Source organism: Peromyscus eremicus, chromosome 19, assembly GCF_949786415.1.
Source record: "Peromyscus eremicus chromosome 19, PerEre_H2_v1, whole genome shotgun sequence".
In the NCBI taxonomy this organism is placed as follows: domain Eukaryota; kingdom Metazoa; phylum Chordata; class Mammalia; order Rodentia; family Cricetidae; genus Peromyscus; species Peromyscus eremicus.
This window is the reverse complement of record NC_081435.1, coordinates 48,157,380-48,179,304: the sequence shown is the minus strand read 5'-3', so window position 1 is coordinate 48,179,304 and position 21,925 is coordinate 48,157,380. Positions and strand designations below refer to the sequence as shown.

The 21,925-nt window shown below is 42.0% G+C and overlaps 1 protein-coding gene and 1 long non-coding RNA gene across 2 annotated transcripts; one reads left to right on the top strand and one right to left on the bottom strand.

Annotated features, from left to right (window-relative positions):
- Positions 1 to 7,032: 7,032 nt before the first annotated feature.
- LOC131895821 (interferon-inducible GTPase 1-like) lies at positions 7,033 to 8,548 on the bottom strand. The gene has a single exon (XM_059246360.1). The coding sequence runs from the start codon at positions 8,532 to 8,534 to the stop codon at positions 7,308 to 7,310; it is 1,227 nt and encodes a 408-aa protein (XP_059102343.1). The 5' UTR covers positions 8,535 to 8,548; the 3' UTR covers positions 7,033 to 7,307.
- Positions 8,549 to 9,538: 990 nt separating this feature from the next.
- Positions 9,539 to 15,085, top strand: LOC131896052 (uncharacterized). Its single transcript, XR_009375351.1, has 3 exons — positions 9,539 to 9,708; positions 9,881 to 12,902; positions 14,153 to 15,085. It is a non-coding gene; the product is annotated as an uncharacterized LOC131896052 (long non-coding RNA).
- Positions 15,086 to 21,925: the final 6,840 nt, after the last annotated feature.

Below are 21,925 nucleotides of genomic sequence, written 5' to 3'. Positions count from 1 at the left end.
CTGGGCCATACTTTCTGCTGAAAGCATATTTAAGAACATAGAAGAAGGAAGCTTTTGCTCTTCGCCTGCTTGCCCTCACCTTGCAGGCACATCCCTTCCTTCACTGGCATTGAAGTCTATTTCTTTGGCATTCCAGTGTATACTGAAGGCCAGCTGAGACATGCAGCCTTGTGGGACTTGGAACTCATCTCAAAAGGAATATAAACTTGCAATAATATAAAACTTCTTTACCCTTAAAGTCCACTTTAGAATCCATTTATTCAATATAGTATTTCAGTGTCCTCAAGTCATCGTTTAGATTCACTATTTTCTTTTAAATCCATTATTTAATATACTATATGTAAAATATTTTTTCTCTTGTGTGTGCATCCATGCAAGCAGGCATTCAGTCAAGGTCAGATGTTGTCCTTTATTGCTCTCTAACTTATTCACTTGAGACAGGGTTTTTCATGAATGTTGATCATAATGTTTCAGGTAGACTGGGAATCCAGCAAGCCACCGAGCACTGGGATTACAGATGCATGGCTTTTGTGTGGGTGGTGGGATTTGAACTTAGTTCTTTATGCTTACATACGAAGCACTTTACCCACTGACCCTACTTTCTAGGCCTATACATCTTTTTGTTTGTTTGTTTGTTTGTTTTTCAAGACAGGGTTTCTCTGTGTAACATTCCTGGCTGTGCTGGAACTCAATTTGTAGACCAGGCTGCCCTCAAACTCACTGAGATCTGCCTGCTTCTGCCTCCTAAGTGCTGGGATTAAAGACATGTCCCAACACTATCTGGATTATCTTTTTCTTTTTTAAAGAACAAAAAAGAAAAGGTAAAACTAAGGTACTACTAAAATTAAGGCCGAACAAAATAGGCAGCACATCAGAGATCCATGTCCCTTGTATTGCCTTGGTTTATGTAACCTCTCCCTTAAGGAGGACAGGCAGTTCCATCACTATGTACACTCCCAGTGTCCTCAGGCTCCTTCCATCTGCACATCCCTCAGCCCCATGAACGAGTCTGTGAGAGTCTCTTCTATTGTTTGTTTAAAACATTATTCGTAATAGCAAGAACCTGGAAACAACCTAGATGCCCCTCAACTGAAGAATGGATAAAGAAAATATGGTCCATATACACAATGGAGTACTACTCAGCAGTAAAAAACAATGATATCATGAAATTTGCAGGTGAATGGATGGAACTAGAAAATATCATCTTGAGTGAGGTAACCCAGACTCAGAAGGACAAACATAGTATGTACTCACTCATAAGTGGATACTAAACGTGAGGGAAGGGATGGCCAGACTGCAACCCACAACTCCAGAGAGGCTAGCTAACAGGGAAAGACCCTAGGAGGGACACATGGATGACCCTGTGAAGGAGAAGTAGCTGAGATCTACATGAGTTTACTGGGTGTGGGTGGGTGGCAGAGGGTGAGGAGTGGAGGATGAGAACATAGGGAAATGGGAGGGTCAAACTGGAACAGAGACAGAGTGGGAGGGCAGGGAGGGAGATACCATGATAGATGAGGACATCATGGGAATAGGAAGAGGCAGGGTGCTGGGGAGGCTCTCAGGAATCCACAAGGTTGACCCCACCTTGGTCTTCTGGCAGTGGTCCAGAGGGTGCCTGGAGTGGTCTACTCTAGTGACTAGCCTAGCAAATAACCTAGCTGTCATCATAGAGCCTTTGTCCAGTGACTGATGGAGATAGATAAAGAGATCCACGGCAAAACACCAGGCTGAGCTCCGGGAATCCAACTGATGAGAGAGAGGAGAGATACTGCAGGCGAGGGACATCGAGATCATGATGGCAGGACGTGCAGAGATGACCGGTCACATTAGTGGAAGCCCATGAACTGTGGACTGGTGGCTGTGGAAGTCCCATGGGACTGGACTAGGCCCTCTGGATACGGAAGACAGTTGTTTGGCTCGAACTGTTTGGAGGGCACCCAGGCAGGGGGATCGGGATTTGTCTTTGGTCTATGGGCAGGCTTCTGGAACCCGGTGCCTGTGGTGTGACACCTTGCACAGCCTTGGTGCAGTGGGAAGGGGCTTGGACCTGCCTAGGCTCAGTGTGCTGGATTCTGCTGACTTCCCATGGGAGACCTCGACTTGGGGGATATGGGGATGTGGGGTGGCTTGGAAAAGAGGGATGGGTGGTGGGAGGAGGGAGGAAGGGAGATCTGTAGATAGTATGTGGAGTGAGTAGAAAATTTCTTAATAAAGAAAAATGAAAGAAAAAATCTCTGTACTATAATAGTAAAATAGACATTTTTAATTTTAATTGATATTAATAATAAATTATACCTTGATATGATAAAATAAAAAAAAATTAAAAAAAGTCCCAATTAGAGCAATCCTGTTCCTGATGTCCCTTGATTGTCACAGTTTCCTCTCCTGGGCTGTTCTTAAGGTCCCCAGCTGCCAGCTGAGTCCTGGAATTTCCCTTACGCTGTATTAAAAGTTTGGGCCTCAAAGCTCTCTTTTATCATTTTGACCCTGTTTTCTTCCTGCTTACTCCCCAGTTCTTCCCACAGGTTCCAAGTTTTAGGATCCCAGGAAGCGCTCTTTAGCACAGATCTAATTTGTACTATTTGCTCCCTACATTCTGCCAGCTGTGTGAACTAGCAAAACAACACCTCCCTTTCATCTTCTTCTCATCTGCTTGTCCTGAGGTCAGAGATGTTTAGGTGTCATATCCAAGGTTGATGCTCAGACTCTTTCTCCATTGTTCTTGACCTTATTTTTTGAGGCGAGTGCTCATAACTGAACCCAGAGCTTGCCAATAAAGCCAGTTTAGCCAGTTTGCACTGAGTATCCCTGGTCTCTGATTCAGAGTGCTGGAGTTACCCACTCAGCTTATATGTGGGTTATAGGGATCTGAACTCCAGTATTCATGCCTGCACAGCAAGCCCTTCATCCCCTGAGCCCTGCCTCCAGTCCCCTCCTCTTGGGAATGAGAAAGAGAGCATGTTTCAACCGAGGAAACAGCTACACAAGAGCTAAGCATGTCTTTGTGTTTGTGTGTTGTGTGTATGTGTGTTCATGTGTGTGTGAGTGTGCTTATACTTCAGCTTGCATGAGTAGAATTCAGGGGCTGACATTGGCTGCCTTCCTTGATCATTCTCCCCCCACTCCCCGCCCCCAACTTGTTTTTTGAGACAGGGTTTCTCACTGAGTTTTGAGCTCATCAATCATCCAGACTAGCTGGCCACTGCTTTCTTGAGAGCCTACCGTTTCTACCTCCCAGTGATGGCATTACAGGTACATGCCACCCCATCCAGCATCCTTCATGGATGCTGTGGGTCTGAGCTGAAGTTTTCATGCTTGTGCATCAAACAGTTGATACCATTGAGTCATTTCTCCAGCTCATCAACTGCTCATATCTTGTTCATTGCTCTTAATCTCTAGCACCTTCAGAGAACCCTCAAATTTTTAAATGTGACACAATTTTATGTAATTCATCTTATTTCCACTATCTTTCTTGATCCTCCTGAATTTCATTCTTCCAAGGATACAATTTAAAACAATTAAGATTTAAAAAATAAAAATTAAACTTGTATATTTGCTTATGTTTTTACATTTGTTTGTTTACATCTGTCTCTATGTATGTAGAAGAGTTCACATTTGTTATGGTTTGTGTGGAGAGGCCAAAGAACAATTTGTGGGAGTTTATTCTCAGATTCTATAGTGTGAATTCTGGGGATTGAATTCATGTTTTCAGGTTTTACAGAAAGCACCTGTACCCACTGAACCATCTCACTGGCCCTACAATGCTTTTCTTAGTGAACTTTAGTGTTATATGGTCATCAATATGACAATATTACATTTGGACACAAATTTGACTTAGAGAATGACACTATTGTCAAAATAGACAGCTAGCAGGATTATAGATGTGATTATCAATGGCACACTTGGGTTTGATCTTGTCATTGTGATTGTAGTACCAAGGCCTTAGGTCATGTCAAGCCAATCCTTTGTTTATCTTTCCTGCTGTCCATTAACTTGTGTTCTCCTTCTCCTATATTTTCTCCCCGTAAATATATTCTCTCATTTCTTTTTTAAAGATTTATTTTATTGCATGAAAATTAAAAAAATGTGTTTGGGTGTATTGCCTGTGTATCTGTAAGTGCACCACGTGCATAGAGTGCCTGCCTAGGCCAGTAAACTGGAACTGGATTTACAGACAGTTGTGATCTACCAGGTGGGCTTTGAGACTTGAACCTGGGTCTTCTGGAACAGCAACCAGTGCTCTTAACTGCTGAGTCACCTCACCAGTCCTGGTAAGTGGTAGAAACTTTAGTATGTGGGATCAAGTGTAGGTGCTTATGTCCTTGAAAGGGTCTGTGTGACCCTGTCCCTTCTATTTGAATACTTTGCTTGGCTACATGCTGATCACTACTGTAATTTCACACCATTGTGAAAGGCCTAAATCAATAGATCAGTTGTAGATGTAACCATCTTGTTCAATAAGAAACACAGAGTCAATACAGAGATGAAAGCCAAGAGGTCAGAGCAATAGCTAAGAGCTAAAAACCTCACCCTTCACTGTCGCTGTTGCCTACCTCTCCAAAAGAGAGCTGCTTCCTGTGTGTCTGTCTTTTTATATAGTGTTTCTTTTCTGCCTTCTCATTGGTTGTAAACCCAACCACATGACCGCCTCGTCACTGCCTGTCTGTACAGACCTCCAGGTCTTCTATGGTTGGTATTGAGATTAAAGGCATGTGTCTCCATGCTGGCTGTATCCTTGAACACACAGAGATCCGCCTAGCTCTGCCTCCCAAGAGCTGGAATTAAAGGCATGCACCACCACTGCCCAGCTTCTGCGATGGCTTGCTATTAGCTCTGACCCCCAGGCAACTTTATTTATTAAAAATCAGTCCAATTTTTTTCATAGAATTTCTGAAACTATAAGCCAACATAAACCTTGTCTCTTGATAGATTAATTGTTCTAGGTATTTGGGTATGGTGCTGTAAACTAAGGCTCTGCTGACCCATGCATGTATTTAGAGTAAGGCATGCTCAGCCTTTATCTCGATTAAACTTAAAAATGTTTTCCTTCGGAAATGAGTGTTTTAGGTTCAATAACTTGCATTCCACTGTTACTATGTGGAATCAATTTATTAATCATTAAATACATAGGAAAATATTGGAGGAAGAGCTTTTGGACGTTTATGATGAGTACCAGTGGTCGTGAGGATGACACAATGACAGGAGAGACACTTTTATAGAAGGAACAAGAACAGGTGACACATGCAGTAAGGGACGTCCTGTGTGGCCATGAGGATGGTTGATCTCCCCAAGGACCTGACCGTGGTGGCACCTGGACCTTAGATGCTCAGTGTGCAGAAGTCTGAGTGCTGCTGAGAGGTCAGGTTTCAGCAGGTCTGAGAGACTGGAGAGGAGGTGTGAAGTTGGCACAACTTCACACACACACAGGAGACTTTTTCTGAGGGCTGAAGCTTAATTTTTACTTTATTTTTCTCTCTGCTGGATGTTCTTCTCTGTTCTGTTCTTTTACCCTGATGTTTTCCTTCTTTTTCTTCCCAGTTTTCCTCCTTCTGTATCATCCCTGATGTTGTCTTCCTGTATCCTTTATTTTTCTCTTATCCCTTTTATATGTCTTTATATAAAGATTTCTATGCCAAAATGATTACCTCACAACCACAAATCACATATTTTCCAAAAACAAAATCTTTACACAGGAAAAAAAAATCACACTATGATCATAAGTTACATGTTTTCTTCAGAAGTCCACAAATGGTTAAACATTTTCTTTGTATTAATTTTCCCATCAAAACCTCTTCACCTCAAAGCACTGATTCTTTTATTACTGATTAACACAGTTTTAAGCAAGCTAAGTATATGTTAGCCAGTTCTTTTTGTATTGGCATGCAGCTGTTTGCGGTCTCAGTGTAGCAGATTCCTATCCTTATAAAAAACATTGAACAAGTTATCAGTTAGCTATCTATTTTTCTTTACATACAATAGGGTCATTTAATTTCCTTTCACAACTTTGGTTTTTCAAGGTGCGTATTGGGGCCTGTGATTAATTCTATACGTTACTTGACCAAGGAACTCAGGCCTAACCTTGGGTGTAGGGACCTAATTGTTTCCTTTAATCATCAGGCAGAATTCACGGGTCTATAATGCATGCAACTTCCTTGTTCTTATTTCTCGTCTTCTGCAAATCTCACATCTAACATAGGGGAAGGTGACTCCTAGCCTATTATTGCCTTTTTTTGTATCACTTATTGGAGCAATTGGCAGAATAATCTAATCCATTTCTCTAATTATCTTTATTAATTGTCTTAACCTCCTGTATCTTTTAGGCTAATCCAGGAAGTTAAATTAAATCATAAATCTAACTAGTCATCATTGCTCTTATAAAAATCACCTTCATTATGATCTGCAAGTAAATTGCCCAGTGAGGAGTGGGATATTCCCAAGAAACAATCACACTATACTAGATACAGTGGAATCATTTTATATAGTGATCACACCATGCCAAAGGAGTTATAGAAAAGAATTTTTTTTTTAAAACTCAAACATAATGTATGAAATGGCTCATTGTACAGGTGGTTACTACTTTAGAGAATATTGCTGCCAAGGACATATAAAATTAAAATAAAATCAGCACATGTCCTTGTCAATTTTCTAAATGTTGTATTGTTTTTAATGAAATATGGTACAATCTGTCAAATGACATAGGCATAAGTTGTTATAAATGTGTGCAAATATGCCCTTAATATACCATAACTTGGCAACTGATGTCAAATTCAGACTTTGAAAATAATGACCTAAATTATTGATTCTTGGTCTTGCTCTGTAGTATATCTATTTTTTTTACTCTAACTTGTAAAATAAAGAACATTTACTTGGAAAAAAAAAAGAATAGCAGAGCATGTTGCGTGTAAAGGAAGGAATGATTGTTAACAGGGTCTAGAGAGGTTGAGGTTGCAATAGAATATCATTGTAAAGAAGTACAGAGGTGAAACAGAACTCACTGTGTGTGTGTGTGTGTGTGTGTGTGTGTGTGTGTGTGTGTGTGTGTGTATGTGTGTATTCAAGTACCCATGTTGAATTGAAATACAGGGAGGAAGGTGTTGGGGAAAATATAAGGAGTTGAAGACAGATTGGGGATTGTCAGGTTCTGACAGAGTAAGCCCCATGACCCTTATCTTTAGGACTTTCCCAGTGATAGTGGATTGGCAGTGTAAAGAAAAGATGTCAGGAGGGGAAATTTATCTGATGATCACCCAGTATTAACCTTTTGATGCTGTCATGGTCAGTAGTTGTGGGTGAGTTGAGTTGAATTAATTTCTTAAATATGTCTCTCGAAGGAGAACTTTGGCATCTTCAGTCACCGTGTCAAGGAAAAGAAGTTGAAAGTAAAAGATTTTCCCAAAGAAAAAACCTGTGGCAAGGAACTCATTCTTAGATAAGGCCAGTTTCTCCACATCTTTGAAAAGGACTCCTCTGTTTCTCAACAAATAAGGAGATTTAATGATTTCTTTCAGTTGTTCAACAGGCACTTGGGAATCCTTAGCAATGGCTTTCAGGGATGCATCATCCACTCCAAAGAGGTAGCGATAGTGGTTTAAACTTGCCTTCAGATTGTTCATATTATTCCTCAAGGAATACTCCATTACAGGAGTATTCAAAAGTAGTAGAGCCTTGAAGGCTTCCAACCAGATCGTCTGCTGCATAGTCTTGCGCTTTCTGTCAATGGCTGCCTCCGTGATATTAGGCAAGAAAAGCATAAAATTGTGGCGCTTTTCAGCAGGAAGATCCTTTATCAGGGTGTCCATCAGAGCTGGAAAATCATAGTCAGATAAATGGCTGTTAGAAATCAAGAAAATCTCTGGTGCTTCCATGTTATTCTGATGAAAGCTATTAACATAGTAGCTTCTGATCTGCTGTAGGATCTTTTCTCTGTCAAAGGTCCGTGGTTTGGATTCCTTTTCATTGTTTAAATCAATGTCCACCTTGGTTCTCACGAAGTAGTAATTCTTTTTCATGAATCTGATTGCTTTGGCAAGGTCTAGTTCAAGTTTTGTAAAACATGTGGCAGAAACAATAATGAAGAAGTCATACTCTTGGAGTTTCACTTTCTCCAAATAATCTTTTGGTGGAAAGTTCACAGTTCCAATGCCAGGCAGGTCCCATAAAGTCAAAGTTTTAATTTTGGGGTGTTTGTATGGCGTTCTCCACTTAGTTGTCTCTACTACCCCAACTTCAGCTGCACCTTCCTCTTCTTGTCCAACCCCCCTCAGGGCATTGATGAAGCTGGACTTCCCTGCTCCAGACTCTCCTGTCACAGCAATGTTGATTGGGGTGTTATCAATATTTTTTAATGCATCTCTGATTACAGATTGTGCCCCCTGAATGTTTCCTCTTTTCAGATGTAATTCTATTAAATGGATGGTTTCCTGAGAAATGATTTTGTTTTCTGTCTGAATATTCTCAAAATATTTAGTGAAGCTGGACTCAAAATCTCCACTGTCTTCATCCTTAGATGTATTAGAGAATAACTGACCCATGGCTCTGTTGAAAAAGGGCCCTGAAAGAAAAAAGGGAGAGTGAATTGCATGAGACTGAAGATGCCTTTGTGCTTAGCACTGTGTTCTCTGTGCTGTAGCCTCAGTTATGTTCTGATGTTGACTAGTTCCCAATTATGTTGTGCTGGTTATTATTGGTCAATAAGATACAAACCATTGTCCTTTTGGAGAAGAAAACCTCATTTGAGGAACTGCCTCTATCAGAAAGGACTGGGAGCATGAGTATGTGCTGAAGATGGCATATGAAAGGCTGATGTGTTGCCAGTGGAATCTGTGCTGGAGGTACCCGAGAATGAGGACATCAATCCCTCCGGGCCTGCCTCACCAGATATTCTACTAAGCCTGCTTTCTGTGGGCCAGGGAGAAAACAACCCTTGTGTCCCGAGGGCAGACTTTATGGCGTATGGATGTCATGTTCTCACCCGTCCAACTGTTACTGGTTCTTGTACTCCTCCTACTCTATTTGCTCTTTATGATTTTCTTTCTCTCTCCTGTGGTGGTTTCCATGAAATGAGAAATGATATTGAGATTGTGACAATGGCAGGAGTTAAAGCTGTTATGCAGGTCATGGGAAAAACCCAGAAGGCTGGTGGCAGAAAACTCATAGGTGGAGTGACATTTAGATAGGATAGAAGACAAGAGTTGTCCAGAACTAGTTAGAAGACAACTTGATGAATTGCAGAGTGATGAAGAAGGACTTAAGCTGAGAGGAAGCTGGTAGTCTGGTACCTTAAACCATTGCTTGTATTTCTGTGCTTTCTGAGAAACTGCAAGTAGATGGCCTCTGGGGTGATTACCTCAGATGTTCTGATAATTATTAACCTGTGAAGCTGGTATGCTGTGGCTTTTTTCCTGGGAACTTCTATGTGCAATCAAGGGGCACGGGGTACACCTTGCTGATTTACAAAAAGAACTTTTGAAACTACTGTGAAGAACCCTATTACCTGTTGAATTTTCTCATCCCCTATTTCCTTGTATCATTACAATAAAAGACTGGGGTTGAGTCAGATTGGGAGAAGGCAGAGAAAACGCACATCTCCAGATCTGACAAGACTTGTCAGCTTGCACCAACTCCTGCGTCTGAGTCTTTTCTTGCGCCCGCCAGACATACTTGCCCTTCGAGACCCTCAAAACTGCTGAGGCTGGTTCCCGGCAAGTATGGGATATTTTCTTGATTGAGGATTGATGTGGGAGGTCCCAGGACACTGTTGGTGGTAGGTCCCACTCTTGGGATGGTGGTCCTGGGTAATTTAAGAAAGCATTATCAAAATTTGGGGAGCAAGCCAGTAAAGAATATTCTACCATTGTTCCTATTTCTATTCCTGCAGAGTTTCTGCCCTGACTTCCCCCAGTGATGGACTGTGAGCAGAGTGTGCAAGCCCCAAAAAACATTTAAAAAAAATCTATTGTTTATAATAGCATCGTAAAAAACTAGATCAAATTTCTACTAGCTCTCAATTAAACCCTTCATCATAGACAAATTGAAACTTAAATAAAATAAGGGAAAATAATATAAAATGTGAATGTGTCTTTTAACCAGCATCAACAACTATAAAAACTCGAGCAACTGTGTTCTGGCTAACTAGACTAGAGTATTCTATATGAAATCTAAGATGTCTTTTCTGTCTGCACACTTTCTTCAGAATGTGCCTTCAAATGAATGGGAACTTAACGTACATCTGGTTTTATCCACTAAAATATCAACAATAATGAATGATAATTGACATCAGTGTTTAATCTCTCTAATGGTCACATAAATCTGATTTCGTCTGTGTTACTTTTGTTTTCAAAGGTTTCAGTAAGTTCAGCTATTGTATTTTGTTGAAAAAATTTCTAACTTTTCTAGAGTTATTTTCCTTATGTCTTTTTCATGCCATGGAACTCACTCCATGAGGAATATAAACTTGCAATAATATAAAATTTCTTTACTCTTAAAGTCCATGTTAAAATTCATTTATTCAGAACAACATTTCAGTGTCCTCAAGCCATTATTTAGATTCACTGTTTTCTCTTAAACCTTTTATTTTATGAAAGCAATCTAACTGTGCACTGCAGATGTAGGTCAATTGGTAGAGAGCTTTCCCAGCATGAAAAAGGCCTTGGGTTCAATCCCCAGCACCTCATCAAATGCAGATGCTTGTGGATCCCTATCATTTTGGTGTCAGGAAGTAGAGGTAAGAGGGTCAGGACTTCAAGGCCGTTCTTGGTACAGAGTGAGTTAGAGGCTATTCTGGGCTACTTGAGATCCTGTCTCAAAAAAAAAAAAAAAATGAATATCAAGTCCAGTAAGGTGGCTTAGGAGATTAATATACTTGCTGCCACGCCTAAGGACTCTAGTTTAATTATTGAGTATTTAACTAGCTCAGATCTCTTCTTTCTACCCTTTATTCTCCACAAACCTGCCTACAAGATCGCCCATGGCAGCATAATGGATCTCACCATCAGTTAAGGAAATAGCAGATCCCTATTGTCACCTTGGAGCTTCCTCTGTCTGTCTCATCCATATCAAATCAGTTCGAAGACTATCTCTATTTCCAAATTCCCTTGCAATCAATCATTCTCACTCCTTTATCTTCTAGGAGGCCTCCTCAATCCCACCTTCCAAGTCATCAACATTACTATATTTCCTGTGATTGTTCTTGCAAAAACATGGATGATCAAACAGCCAGAGTTACCCTATTGACACTGAGGTCATGTCATGTAATATCAATTCTGAGAGGCAGCACATGGACTCCCATTTCAGTCAGGGAACATTCATTAGGTATACAGTGTACACACTACATACAGTACACCTTTGAAGTTTGTTATCACACCTCTGGAGCTGCTGATATCTGAATTCTAGCCTCCCTGTTATCTCAGGCTATCTTCTCATCTCAGGACTTTGTACTTCATGCTTGCTTCCATTTTTATGCTCTCCCCCAGTAGGCATGTAGTTCTTAATCACCTTTCTCTAGGTATGCTTCAATTAGACAGGATCCAGGATTTATATTCCCATTGGGGTGTAAATATGTTTCTGCCTCTGTCATGCACCATCCTTTCATTATGTTTCAGTTTCTCCACAGCATTTGCTGCCACATAATGTGTATTTGTCTAGGGTCATTTGCTGTCAGCCTCCCACAGTGTAATAAACCTCAGGTTGAAGAATGTGCCTTTGTCTTGCTCACTTCTTCATCACCATCAACACATTGGTATAGGTGGCTTATCATCAGGCAATGAATGAGCACTATGAGGAAAATCCTTGGACTCTACTGTGAAAATTTTTGCTTGTTCTGTAGTTCTAACTGCTCAGTGGGAAATTGAAGTCTTATTACATTCATAAACAGTGGGTGCAAAATGTCAGGAGAGCGTTAAAAACAGTCTAATACAAAAGAGGGATGTCCTTAGAATCATACTGTGTTGAGCACAAGCACATAAAGACTCACTGCAGAGGGAGCCCCTGTCTAATCTACAGGACAGATGGGAAGCGCTATACAAGAAATCTGTCACCATGCACAAAACTTAAGTTCAAGTGGATCAAAGACCTCAAAATAAATCCAGTTACTCTGAACCTGATAGAAGAGAAAGTAGGAAGTAGTCTGGAATGCACTGGCACAGGAGACCACTTCCTAATTATAACACCAGTAGCACAGACACTGAGAACAACAATTAATAAATGGGACCTCCTAAAAGTGAGAAGCTTTTATAGAGCAAAGGACATAGTCAATAAGACAAAATGATACAGAATGGGAAAAGATCTTCACCAACCCCACATCTGACAGAGGGCTGTTCTCCAAAATTTATAAAGAACTCAAAAAGCTAGACTTCAAAATACTGCACAAACCAATTAAAAAATGTACTACAGAACTTAACAGAGAATTCTCAACAGAAGAATCTCAAATGGCTGAAAGACATTTAAGGAATTGCTCAACATCCTTAGTCATCAGGGAAATGCAAATCAAAACAACTCTGAGATACCATCTTACACTTGTTAGAATGGCTAAGATCAAAAACACTGAAGACAGCTTATGTTGGAGAGGATGTGGAAGCAAGTTGAACACTCCTCCACTATTGGTGGGAATGCAAACTTGTACAGCCACTCTGGAAGTCAGTATGGCAGTTTTTTCAGAAAATTGGGAAACAATCTTCCTCAAGACCTAGCTATACCACTCTTGGGCATATGCCCAAGGAATGCTCAATCTTACCACAAGGACCCTTACTCAGCTATGTTCATATCAGTATTATAGGTACTAGCAAGAACCTAGAAACAACCTAGATGCCCCTCAACTGAAGAATGGATACAGAAAATGTGGCACATATGCGCAATGGAGTACTACTCAGCAGAGAAAAACAATGACATCATGAAATTTGCAGGTAAATGGATGAAACTAGAAAATATCATCCTGGGTGAGGTAACCCAAACCCAGAAGGACAAACATGGTATGTACTCACTCATAAGTAGATACTAGATGTAGGGCAAGGGATGGCCAGACTGAAGCCCATGGCTTCAGAGCGGCTAGCTGGCAGTAGGGACCCTGGAAGGGACACATGGGTAGCCAGGGAAGTAGAAGTGGATGGGATCTTCATGAGTGGGCTGGGGATGGGGAGGTGGCAGAGGGCAAGGCATGGGGGTGAGAACACAGGGAAATGGGAGGGTCGAGATGGAGTGGGGACTGAGTGGGAAAGCAGGGAAGGAGACACCGTGATAGATGAAGACATCATGGGAGTGGGAAAAGGCAGGGTGCCGGGGAAGCTCTCAGGAATCCACAGGGATGACCCCACCTTGGGCGGCTGGCAGTGATCGAGGGGGTGCCTGGACTAGTCTACTCTGATGACTAGTCTAGTGAATACCCTAACTGTCATCATAGAGCCTTTATCCAGTGAGTGATGGAGGTAGATGAAGGGATTTGTGATAGGGCACCAGAGTGAGCTCTGGGAATCTAGTCGATGGGAGAGAGGAGGGATTCTAAGGGCAGGGGACTTCCAGATCATGATGGGAAGACGTGCAGAGATGACTGGCCACACTGGTGGAGATCCATGAACTGTGGACTACTGGTTGTGAAGTGCCCATGGAACTGAACTAGGCCCTCTGGATATGGGAGAGAGTTGTTTAGCTTGAATTGTTTGCCGAATATCCAGGCAGGCAATTGGGATCCATCCCTGGTGCATGGGCAGACTTTTGGGAGCTTGGTGTGGTGGGGAGGGGCTTGGACCTGCCTCTGCTCAGTGTGCCTGGCTCTGATGACTCCCCATGGGAGACCTTGATTTGGAGGATGTCGGGATTGGGGTGGTGGTGACTTGGGAGGGAGGGCTGGGAGGTCAGAGGAGGGAGGAAGTGGGATCTGTGGGTGGTATGTAGGGTGAGTAGAAAATTTCTTAATAAAAAATAAAAATAAAAAAAAGAAATCAGAGGGCCAGAACTTTGTTCTGTCTGACTGGAGACACAGGCCAGGAAGGGGCGGGTAAAGAGAATGTCCTGAAAGGGAAGCTAGACCTGGTTAAATAAACACCATTGCGTAATTTCCTGTTTAAAGGGAGAGTCACCCACAGGACACAGACAGACAGACGTCCCTGAAGAACCCAGGCTGTTCTCTCTTTTCAGTTTTTTCCTCTCATTCCTTCAGTTCCAGCTCCTGGATTTGTGATGCAGACTCCAGTGTGACAGTTGCCTGCAAGGTCTGTCCACTGAACGTGAACACAGGGAACGAGAAGGCTGTGACACAGCAAACATTACAAAAGGAAGCCTGCCCAAGTGACAGCTGTCATCACATCCTGACAGAGCTCATGTACCCTACAGAATAGGAAAACGTCCTTAGCACTCCTGCTTTACAGTTAAGAAAAGCACAGTGAACAAGGTTCTTCAGGCACAGATTTCCACAGCCAGCTCCAGCAGAAGCAGCGTGCAGAGAGACCTCTTCTCCATAGGCCAGAGGCCTCGGGATACAAGGAATTAAATAGTTAACCATGAACTAGGCAGCAATTTGAGACGAGATACAACAAACCTCACACACACTGCAGAGATATGCCATTACTGGAACCATATGTTTACAACCATTTTAGGGTGCGGAATAAGGTAGAAGCCAAGATAACTGGATGTGATTTGCTAAAACCAATATCAAGATCATTGCCTTTATGTCTACCTCAACTTCTGTAATTGGTTAAGACCACCCACAAGCCTGTCCTGCTTGCCTCCAACCAAAGCTCCTTAGCTTCCGAAGTGAGGCCCCAAAAAGTCTTGTTACCTACCAGGACTTATTAGAACAAAGATGGTGAGGGTTTGAAGTTAGATCTGAACGCTGCTATCCACGTACTAGCTTTTCTGGCGTCCAGTGGATTTGCTCAGCATAGTTCAGCTGCAGGAACCACAATGCACTTTACTCCTTTCTTTTCCTCTGTGGCAAGCTGCAGGCTCAAGGCAGTTTGGCAGGATTTGTACAGTCTTCTGACTTCTGCCCCTACCCTCTCAGTGTGTTTTGGCCAATCATTAAAGCTCATGGATCTTGTTGTTTTTCAGAATCTCCTGCATTTCCAAGAAGAATAAAGAGAAAATGAAACTATCAGTTGTTTTTCATTCTATTCTGTCTTAATTTTTTGGCAGCATATGCTGGAATGTCCTAAAATAATAAAGGAGTGCAATGTGGGGTTTGGAAACAGGTAGGAACACGGAGAAGCGTCTTACTAGATAGGCAGGAACACAACCCTTGAAAGATCATTTTTCACATTGCTGACTTCAGAAATGCAGCCTGAAGTGATCACACAAAACATTGTCTGGAGTCCTGTGCAGAGGACAATTTTAGTCTCATTCAAGACAAAACTCATTTAAGCCCCACCCCATGACCACAACCTTAATTTCTCATGATGGTAAATTCATGTTCATTAATTCTTGTCAGTCTCAACTTCCCTGTTTATGTTAGTATTCAGTCCAGCTTGGGCTCAACAGGTCTTACACATGCTGTCACAATCATGGTGAGTTCAAAAAGGAGCTGTCCTGCTGTGTCCAGAAGACACCATTTCCCTGTCATTGTCCACCAACTCTGGCTCTTCCAGTCCTTTCACTCCTTCTTCCACAGCCATCCCTGTGCCTTTGGAGGTAGAATTAACATCTTCCATTTAGGGCTGGATATTCCTCAGTGTTTTGTTCTCTGACTCTTGGCCAGTTGTGGGTCTCTGGACTGATGATCATCTACTGCAAACACAAGCTTCCATGATGAGGGTTGAGAGATGCCTTAGTCTATGGGTATAATGATAACTCATTAGGAGGTGACTTAATATTATGTCCATTAAGCAGAGTAATAATAATAATTCTCACTTATGGTCTATGATCTGTCTAGCCTTAGGTTCTTGCCCAGATATAGGTTTCATCTTGTGGATAAGCTATTAAATCCAATCAGGAAGCAGTTGGTTACTCCCAAGACGTTTTTGCCACGATTACACTGGTAGGTATGTCTTGTCTGGCCAGTCATTATTCTAGCTCACAGAGTCCACAGTTGCATATGATTAATAATTCATTGCCCTCCCTGGCATTGTCACTAGAACCTTCCAGCACCATGAAAGCTAGCCAGTAGGGATGAAGCTTCTGGTCAGTATTGTCTTGGTCTCTCCATGTTCTCTGACTCAAGTATATGGTGTCTTCACTTTTAGGGTCTTACCATCAAGTTCTGGAAGGTAGACAAGGGCACTGACAGTAACCTGTAATGGTCAGGGAGCTCACTGGAAACTACCTAAAAAACAATCCAACTATGTCCTGGGTCTGGGTTTTTTATTTGTTACCCGGTGGTGTCTAGCAGGGACATACTTGTCCTAGTAGAGGGCAAGTCAATCTTAACTCCTTTTATTTATGTGCATAGATTATTATAGGAAATATCTCCAGAGGTAGGTTTCTATATGACTTGTTTAAAATCCTTCAGTACTGGAGTTGAGGATTTAGCTCAGTGGTAGAGTGCTTGCCTAGCAAGCGCAAGGCCCTGGGTTTGGTCCTCAGCTCTGAAAAAAAAAAAAAAAAAAAAAAAAGAAAAGAAAAAAATCCTTCAGTGCTCTTTATCCCTCCCATTTTCCTTCCTCTACCTTATCTACTTCCCCTCACTCTAACCTTTCTTGAACTGTAATTTTCTTTTAATCCTTTCTACCAGTGCATATGATCTCTCCTCCCTTCATGGTCCCACCCAATGGCCACATAGTAATTTCAAAATCTCTGTGGACATTGCAAATGTGTCACACATATTTGAATGGTGGGAGCTAACATCCACAAATGAGAGGAATGAAATGATGTTTATCTTTCTGGACCTGTGTTACTTCACTCAGAAGGATGCTTCCAGCTCTATCCATTTTCCCATGAGTTTTAAGTTTCAGTTTGCTTAACAGCTGAGTGATATTCCATTCTGTCCTGGTGCCACATTTTCATTACCCTTTTCTCAGCTGATGGGTGTCCAGACTGTTTGCATTCCCTGGATATTATGAACTGAGCATGAATGAACATGGATATGCAAGTAGCTCTGTAGTTGGATGTAAGTCCTTTGGGAGATGCCCTGGAGTGACAGAGCTGGATCTTGTGGGATATCTATTTTCAGTGTCTGTGGAGCTTCCTCACAAATTACCTTAGTGGCTGTACCAGTTTGTCCTCTTACCATCAGGGACTCAGTGCTCTCCTTTCCATATATCCACAGGGCTCTGAAACATCCTTTTTAATTTTTGGAGTCAGTCTACAGCTTATTGAGAATATGGGCATATTAAATAACCCTCTGTGGATGGATGTTGAGAGGCATGTACAGTGCCCAACACTTACCTTTGGCTCCAGCACTTTGATTACCTGCTTGCTGCCGTAGTTATGATGTACATGGACTGCCCCTCTGATTCTCTAAGCAAGCACCCAATTAAATGTTTTCTTTTCTATGTTTCCTTGGACATAGTGTCTCTTCACAGTCAAAGATAAAAATCTAAGACACTAATTTCAAGTTATAGTGGTAAAAATAGTATGATCCTACCACATAAACACTTATTAATCAATGAACTAGTACCTGGGGCCTAGGTATAAATCCACATACCTACACTCCCCTAATTTTTGACATTTATGTTAAAGACAAATACTGGTGAATATATAGCATCTCCAAGAAACTGAGTTGGGAAAACTAGATATTTAACATGAAGAAGATGAAACTTGAATGTTATCATTCACCTTGTCCAAAAATCAGTTTCAAATTAATCAAAGACTTCAAGGTTATCTGAAATTCTGAAACTCCTATGGGAAATTATCAGGAGTACATTTCAGGATACAGGTTCAGATAAGATCTTCCTGTATAGAATCTTCTCCACACAGGAAATGCAGCCATCAATCAAGAAGTGTGACTTCATGAAGCTAAAATGCTTCCATACCGTGAAAGAAACTGTTATTCTAGTGTAGCAGCCTTCAGAGTGTGAGAAAATCTTCACCAGCATTAAATCAGTTAAGGACCACTGTCAAGACTATGTGGACATAAAAATAAAAACCCACTGAGAAAACAGTCAATCCAATTAAAATTGATTATGGGACTGACCAGAGCATTCTCATAATGAGAAACACAAATGTGTAGAAATATTGAAAAGAGTGTTCACCATCCTAGTCACCAGGAAACTTCAAATTGAAACTATCTGAGATTTTATCTAACCCCAGTCAGAATGGCTAAGTTTAAAAGAAAATAAGCGGGACTCTGCCCAGGGAGGAGGTAGGCTAACTCTTGAGCTTTACCTCTCCCTCCCCTTCTCCAAGTGCAAAAAAACAAAAAACAAAAACAACAAAAAAACAGGCCTTTTAGGGATATTAAATTGAACATGAATAACAAATTATGATAAGTCTAGGCACAACCCCTCATATCAATGCTAGATGAGGTAACCCAAGTGCAGGCAAAAGAATCATCAATACCAGCCACTCCCATTGTTAGGATTCCACAAGTAGTGAAGAAACAACTTTTTTTTTTTTTAATTACAAAAATTTCATTTTACGAACCAATCAAAGAACCCCTAGTCCCTCCTCTGTCCCTCCCCCGCAGCCTCCTCTTCCCAACCCATCCCCCACTCCCCCACACAAGAAGGCAAGGCCTCCCATGGGGAGGTACATCTAGTAGAGGCAAGTCCAAGCCCCTCCTCCTGCCTCAAGGCTGCACAAGGTGTTCCATCATAGGTAGTGGGCTCCATAAAGGCTGCTCATGAACCAGGGATAGATTCTGTTCCCACCGCCAGAGGGGCCCCAAGCAGATCAAACTACACAACTGTCTCCCCATGCAGAGGGCTCAACCCAGTCCCATGAAGGCTCTACAGCCATTGATACAACTTTCATGAGTTCCCACTAGCTTGGTTTGGTCACCTCTTCAGGTTTCCCCATCATGATCCTGATGCACTTGCTCATAGAATCCCTCTTCTTTCTCCCCGACTGGACTTCTGGAACTCTGCCTGGTGCCTGGCTATGGATCTCTGCATCTGCTTCCATCAGTCACTGGAGAAAAGCTCTGTGATGACAGTTAGGGTATTCACTGATCTGATAACTGGGGCAAATCAGTTCAGTTCAAGCACCCTCTCCACTATTTCTAGTAGTCCAAGCCGGGGTCATCCCTGGGGGTTCATGGGACCTTCCCTAGCACCGGGTTTCTCTCTATCCCCATGATGTCTCCCTCTATCATGGTATCTATATCATTGCTTTCCCACTCCATCCTTGTCCCAGCTCAACCATCCTGTTCCCTTATGTTCTCATCCCCTATCCCCTACCCTCTATTGCCCACCAATCATTTCCAGTTTACTCATGGATATCTCATCTATTTTCCCTTTCCAGGGCGATCCTTGCATCCCTCTTTGGGTCTTCATTGTTAGTTAGCTTCTCTGGAGATGTGGGTTGTAGTCTGGTTATCTTTTGCTTTACATCTAGTATCCACTTGTGAGTGAGTACATACCATGTTTGTCCTTTGAGTCTGGGTTACATCATTCAGGATGATATTTTTGAGTTCCATGCATTTACCTACAAATTTCATGATGTCATTGTTTTTCTCTGCTGAGTAGTACTCCATTGTGTATATGTACCACATTTTCTTAATCTACTGTGAAGAAAAAACTTAATGGAGGATATTGTGGTTGATTTTACTGTCAACTGACCACAAATTAGAATGAGTTGATACGGAGCCTCACCTGAAGAAGTGTCCTGATTGCTTTGATTGATGGTGGAAGACCCACCCCGATGCCAAGGGTAAGGAGGGGGATGATGACTTGCCTTGTGCTGGCTTGGCCTTCCCTCTTACTGTCTCTGCTGCTGATTCCTTCACGGGTACCACAACAAGCATTTCTGGGATTCCGTCCTGGACTCTGGATCAGTGACTCTCCAGGAAGCTTCCGGGTTTTCTGTGCCAGACTGGAGCTGCAGAGGTACCCTGCCTTGTGGCCTGAGCAACCATGTGATTTTTGGTCTGCCTAGTGGATGAGAGACAGCCATTGTGGGACTACTCTAACTGCTGATGTGCTCCCCTTCAAGTATGGAGCAATTAATAGGTTGTCAGCCTCTCAACTGGGAGTCAGCTGTTGATACTTTTCAATGTAAACTGTCTTAATACATGATTCTATATATTATGCACATATTACAAATATATTCACTCCATTGATTATCTTCCTCTACAGAACCCTGACTAATACAGAGGGGCTTAGTAGAACACAAGTGGTATGAAGAGGGAAAGGTGAGTAATGGGGAAGAGGTTAGAGGTTAGGGCAAAGGAGGGGGGAGTGAGGGAAGGAATCACTGAGGATGTCTGAGAAAACACTGTACTGAATCCTACCATTTTATGTGTGCTTAAAGTTGAGATGGAGCCTCACCTGAAGGAGTGTCACCTTTAATCTGGGCCATACTTTCTGCTGAAAGCATATTTAAGAACATAGAAGAAGGAAGCTTTTGCTCTTCGCCTGCTTGCCCTCACCTTGCAGCACATCCCTTCCTTCACTGGCATTGAAGTCTATTTCTTTGGCATTCCAGTGTATACTGAAGGCCAGCTGAGACATGCAGCCTTGTGGGACTTGGAACTCATCTCAAAAGGAATATAAACTTGCAATAATATAAAACTTCTTTACCCTTAAAGTCCACTTTAGAATCCATTTATTCAATATAGTATTTTAGTGTCCTCAAGTCTTCGTTTAGATTCACTATTTTCTTTTAAATCCATTATTTAATACACTATATGTAAAATATGTTTTTCTCTTGTGTGTGCATCCATGCAAGCAGGCATTCAGTCAAGGTCAGATGTTGTCCTTTATTGCTCTCTAACTTATTCACTTGAGACAGGGTTTTTCATGAATGTTGATCATAATGTTTCAGGTAGACTGGGAATCCAGCAAGCCACCGAGCACTGGGATTACAGATGCATGGCTTTTGTGTGGGTGGTGGGATTTGAACTTAGTTCTTTATGCTTACATACGAAGCACTTTACCCACTGACCCTACTTTCTAGGCCTATACATCTTTTTGTTTGTTTGTTTGTTTGTTTTTCAAGACAGGGTTTCTCTGTGTAACATTCCTGGCTGTGCTGGAACTCAATTTGTAGACCAGGCTGCCCTCAAACTCACTGAGATCTGCCTGCTTCTGCCTCCTAAGTGCTGGGATTAAAGGCATGTCCCAACACTATCTGGATTATCTTTTTCTTTTTTAAAGAACAAAAAAGAAAAGGTAAAACTAAGGCACTACTAAAATTAAGGCCGAACAAAATAGGCAGCACATCAGAGATCCATGTGCCTTGTATTGCCTTGGTTTATGTAACCTCTCCCTTAAGGAGGACAGGCAGTTCCATCACTATGTACACTCTCAGTGTCCTCAGGCTCCTTCCGTCTGCACATCCCTCAGCCCCATGAACGAGTCTGTGAGAGTCTCTTCTATTGTTTGTTTAAAACATTATTCGTAATAGCAAGAACCTGGAAACAACCTAGATGCCCCTCAACTGAAGAATGGATAAAGAAAATATGGTCCATATACACAATGGAGTACTACTCAGCAGTAAAAAACAATGATATCATGAAATTTGCAGGTAAATGGATGGAACTAGAAAATATCATCTTGAGTGAGGTAACCCAGACTCAGAAGGACAAACATAGTATGTACTCACTCATAAGTGGATACTAAATGTGAGGGAAGGGATGGCCAGACTGCAACCCACAACTCCAGAGAGGCTAGCTAACAGGGAAAGACCCTAGGAGGGACACATGGATGACCCTGTGAAGGAGAAGTAGCTGAGATCTACATGAGTTTACTGGGTGTGGGTGGGTGGCAGAGGGTGAGGAGTGGAGGATGAGAACATAGGGAAATGGGAGGGTCAAACTGGAACAGAGACAGAGTGGGAGGGCAGGGAGAAAGATACCATGATAGATGAGGACATCATGGGAATAGGAAGAGGCAGGGTGCTG

What these genes read in the sequence shown, in the direction of transcription:
- LOC131895821 (XM_059246360.1), bottom strand. Translation starts at nt 8,534, where the DNA reads ATGGGTCAGTTATTCTCTAATACATCTAAGGATGAAGACAGTGGAGAT.